The sequence below is a fragment of the Muntiacus reevesi genome, chromosome X (assembly GCF_963930625.1).
Source record: "Muntiacus reevesi chromosome X, mMunRee1.1, whole genome shotgun sequence".
Classification (NCBI taxonomy): Eukaryota; Metazoa; Chordata; class Mammalia; order Artiodactyla; family Cervidae; genus Muntiacus; species Muntiacus reevesi.
In genome coordinates this window covers 63,796,517-63,800,874 of record NC_089271.1, presented here as the reverse complement: position 1 = coordinate 63,800,874, position 4,358 = coordinate 63,796,517, and the positions used below count along the sequence as shown (strand labels likewise).

The window sequence follows — 4,358 nt, the reverse complement described above, 5'->3', positions numbered from 1 at the left end:
GTACTAGAGTCCTGGGAGCGTCACAAAGAACCACTACTACTTACATACAGCACTTAGAAGAGTGCCGGGCACGGGGTCTCTGCTGTATAAGTTGCTTTTCACAGATTCTGCGAAATTACCTCCCAAATGGCTTTCTTGCACCACCGCCACAGAGGTTTGCCGCTAAACTCTCCCACTCTCGGAATCGTTAAGCACTTGGAGGAGGTGGGACGAGAGGCTTGACAGAGGTATACTCGCAGCGTCACATTCACCCGCCAACTCGCCAACTGCCCGGACGGCCCTTGGACTTGGCAGCAAGCCAGAGGAGGCCCTCGACCCCATTGGTTACACCTCGAGGGGACGGCCAAACAAGGCGCGTGCTGGTTGGCAGGAACCGGACCAATGAGGAGGCGGCAGGGCTGGCGCGCTGAAAACCTCGCGTCATTTGCGGCCATCTCCAGCATGCTTGACGGCGAGCTCCAGACGCCGCCCGCCACACCTGCCCTGACCGCCGCCACCGCGACCCGGTTGATAAATGGTCGCCGCCCCTGATCCGGCGGCCACCCAGATCGCGACATGAGCTCCCCAGATGATGAGGTGTCTGTTTCGGGAGCGGGTTTCGGCTCAGAGTGCGGGGAGCAGACCAGCGGCCTTGAGGCCGGCTCCATAGCCCCGCGGGGACCCGGCCCCAGCCCAGAGCCTGGGGCACCACGAAGCGGCGAAGGTGAGGGCGGGAATGGCTTCCCAGACCCTGAGGGCTTCGAGTCAGAGCGGGAGGTGCTGGAAGCGGGAGCGCCGGTGCTGCAGGGCCGCGAACGCCGGCCTGGCTCCCTGGCCGACGACCAGGGGGACGCCCTGCAGCTGGCTGACGAGTCAGTGGCGGCCATCCTGCAGCAGCTGGCCGACCTGAACGACGTGCTGGGCACCCGCAGATACCTGTCCCAGGAGAGCTACGCGGTCGGCGAAGTGTCTGCCTTGCGGGACCTCGAGGCGCGACCCCGCAGTCGAGGCGGTGCCGCCCAGAGGTGTGGGGAGGCCGCACAGGCTGAGGCTGGCCCTCTCCGGGTCGGCGGGCCCAAGGCAGGCCGGGCCTGGGGGAACCCTAAGAAAGGCACTAAGAGTAGGTTGAACGTGGCTGTGAATTGCCAGTGGCCTCCGTCAGAAAGCACAGCCGGGCTGCTGTCCGACCCCGAGTCCTCCGATGAATTCAGTAAGATAGAGCGGATGAGGGTGAGCATTTATCCCAAAGACGGAGGCCAGGCCAAGCTCAACAGCCCCGAAGATCCTGGGAACACACCCAGACGCTTGCATGTCCAAGGCAGGGAGAATCTCCTTAATGTGCCAGACTCTTGCCTATCCTCGATTCCGCGAGGATTAATTTCGGTTGTGGAAAGGCAGGGCAGGCAGGGCGATGCAGGGCAGGAGGACACCTCTCCCCCTAGAAAAATGCAGAGCGTGCTCTGGGGGAAGGGGGGCAGCCTGTCCAGCTACCCGGGAGTGGCAGTAGCATCAGCTCCTGCAGCTGCCACTACAGGCAGCCTGCCGCGGCCCACTCCTAGAAGGAAGGGGGTCCAGGAGAAGAAGTCCCTTGGGGGCGTCTCCAAACCTGCCGTGGGGAGAATCTTCCCTTCCTGGGGGCAAAGAATCTCGGCCACTCCCCTGCAACCGGCCACCTTCTCCCCAATTTCTGGCATCCCGCTGCTCCGGAGGTCCAAGAAGGAGGCCTTGGTCCCTTGGGGAGCTGAAGAGTCCAAGCACACCCGTGCTGGGAAGAAACCCGTGGCTAGGCGGGCCCGGGAGTCGGTGGCAGCAATGGCGGTGTCGGGAGAAGACAACGATCCAAATAGAGACCCATTCCCAAAGGGCCAAGTGAGTAGGCCAGGCCCCTCCTCTCTCCTCACTCTTCCCCCTCCCACCCTCCCCACAACACAGGTCTTCACCCCTTGCTCCTTCTCTCCATCCCTCAGGGGTTGTCATTGGGTGACCCTCAGTCACTGGGTCATCAGGATGCCAGATTGGGGTCCTTTTACTAGGGACAAACGTTAAGGTAGCACTTTGGGTGTGCTGGGCTCGGTTTTCCACCCTTGGCCTGTTTCCAGCCTCCTCCACGAGGCTGGGGCTGGAGTGGACGGGAGAGCTGGTAGCTGAATTGATTTGCGGGGACCCCTTAAAAGCTTCACAGAGCTTCAGTGTTTAGTCGCATCACTTTCCTGAATCCTACTTGCTAGGTCTTCCCCAAACCTTCCTTGCAGGGACCCCAGGTTTCTCAGTGACACAATGCTGTCCCCAGCTCAGCTCTACCTGCTGACCTGGGGCTGACGGACAGAGAATGTGCTAAAGAGATCAGCCTTTCAATTCTCTTTCCAATTCCCTGCCTCAGCTCCGTCTTGAATCACATGAGCTCTCCCACACACAGGCATAGACATATAAATGCACTGGTACACACACGCGTGCACGTGCACACACACACTTCAGATCCGTGAGAAATCTGTCTTTCTAGCTGACCACTGACAGGCCATGGTCATCTTGTCCATGGGTGCATCATGGAGAACCCAGTAGCACCAATCTCATCATCAGAGGCACACAGTATTCAGGAAACTCAGAGCCCGTGGCCATGAACAAGGGAGAAGTCATGCCCAGAGGACCTGGCCCCTCAGGTGAGTGTCCTGGGTTTTGATATGGGGGGAGGTGGCCAGGGGTGAGGGCAGAAACCTCTGTCTCTGACTCTCTCTCTCTCTCTCTTCTGGGGGCTCAGCCTTGCTCTCAGGACGCTTCACCCATGGGAAAAAGGGTGTCAACTCTGGGCGTAGGCTGTAGGCTATTAGCCTTTTCTGTGAAGTGCTGTTCGCCCACATTGCTCTCCCAGGTGCTGGCTGTGGCTGCCACTCTGGGAGGTTCGAACCCAGAACAACAGCCTTTGGCAACCATTGAGGTGAAATGGCTGTCCCTGAGGTGTAGGAGGGGCAGGTCCAGAGAGAAGGTTTGTGCTGCCTGCCGGGCGGAGCAGGGGACGCTTGCTGCTAGCAGAGGGTGGTACTGCCTCACCTCACGTTAGACCTGGCTTGGCACTTTGCACCTCACTGGGAACCTGGGAAGCTGGATTGTGTGTCCTTTCCCTCTCAGGTGACCGGGAACCAACTGACCATCCCCCAAGACGGAAAAGGCAGCAGCAGCCACCCGGAAGGCAGGGCTGTCCTCGGGTAATGCTTCTTCTGGCTCCTGGAAATGCACACCCAAACCCCATGGTGGGATCTGAGTCCAAGTGCAACTGATATTTGTGGGCCCCCCACCCCCATCCCATCCCCGTCCTACACCCCAGGGAGGGAGCCCACCTCCTTTCCCCTGAGGAAAGTCTTTCCCTTGCCAGTCTAGACACCTGGTTTGGGATGGAGGGCCCGGGGGAGAGGAGAGGAGGAGGAGAGGGGAGGCGGGTGTATACTAACCATTTCTCTTCCTCCTGTGTCTGCTGGCCTAGTGTCTGGTGCTACAGAGAGAAATAGACGACCTTAAGGATCAACTTGGTATGAGGAACCAGGGACAGAGAGCAGCGGGTTCTTAGTGCAGAATCGGGGTGGTCCCTTGGGGTGGGGTGGGCTGCAGGTGCCGAGGGCCTCGTAGGGATCAGCGTTCCTGTGGGGAGGAGAACCTATCAAGCCTGTCGCTGGAGCGTGCGGTGCATATTCAGCTGCGGATGTGGACAAGTAGCAAAGTACTGCGTGGACTGTGTGCACACTCTGCCAGCCAGGAAGTCCTAGAGACCTCCTTCTGATAGGACTTTAGAGATGCCTTGTTGATCTGGTGTGGCCTCTAAGAGTCTTGCTGGATTGTTTACGAGACAGTTTTTGAATGGTTTGTGCGTGGCCCCAAGCTTGAGAGCTGCTGGCACATTTTGTTTCCTTTTAGGAAATGGCTCCACATTAAATTCCGTTGGCGGGGAGTGATCAGGCCCAGAGCTCTTTGCATTGGGGCTGGGGGTATGTGCGTTTCAGGTTGCAGGGCTAGGTGGTTCCCCACCGGGACAGGGGCACAGGCTTCTATGTCCGTCTGTCTGGAGCACCTGTTTATGCCTCTCCCTGTTGCAGCCTCCATGCGGTACCTGGCTGACAAGTTCCAGATCGTTTGAAGTGAGTGTTACACACTGCATACCCCTTCCCACAATGCTGGCTGTTGAGCAGGGCTGTGGGCTGCCCCGGCTTGAGGCTCTTCCCTGACTCTGCTGTCTTACAGGTTGAGTCCAGTATCTTCCTGCAAGAGGAGCAGCTGTTACCTCCGGGGCTGGCGAGCTGTGGCCAAGCTTGCTGCCTCTCGTTCTGCCTCCACCAGGGCATCCTCTGCCCCTTGTTTTGTCCCCTCTCAGCCCAGTGTCACAGCAGTTTTTG

General features: G+C 59.1%; 1 protein-coding gene across 1 annotated transcript; it reads left to right on the top strand.

Annotated features, from left to right (window-relative positions):
* Positions 1-555: 555 nt before the first annotated feature.
* Positions 556-4,102, top strand: LOC136153924 (uncharacterized protein CXorf49 homolog). The gene is made up of 5 exons (XM_065916064.1): positions 556-1,848; positions 2,480-2,636; positions 3,103-3,179; positions 3,455-3,500; positions 4,062-4,102. Exons 1-5 carry the CDS (start codon positions 556-558, stop codon positions 4,100-4,102), a joined length of 1,614 nt encoding a protein of 537 aa, XP_065772136.1.
* Positions 4,103-4,358: the final 256 nt, after the last annotated feature.

Excerpts from the sequence above, each read along its gene's own strand:
- LOC136153924 (XM_065916064.1), top strand. The coding sequence starts at position 556 with ATGAGCTCCCCAGATGATGAGGTGTCTGTTTCGGGAGCGGGTTTCGGC. Across the intron at positions 2,637-3,102 it reads CAGAGGACCTGGCCCCTCAG|GTGACCGGGAACCAACTGAC; the intron begins GTGAGTGTCCTG and ends TTTCCCTCTCAG. Across the intron at positions 3,501-4,061 it reads CGACCTTAAGGATCAACTTG|CCTCCATGCGGTACCTGGCT; the intron begins GTATGAGGAACC and ends TCCCTGTTGCAG.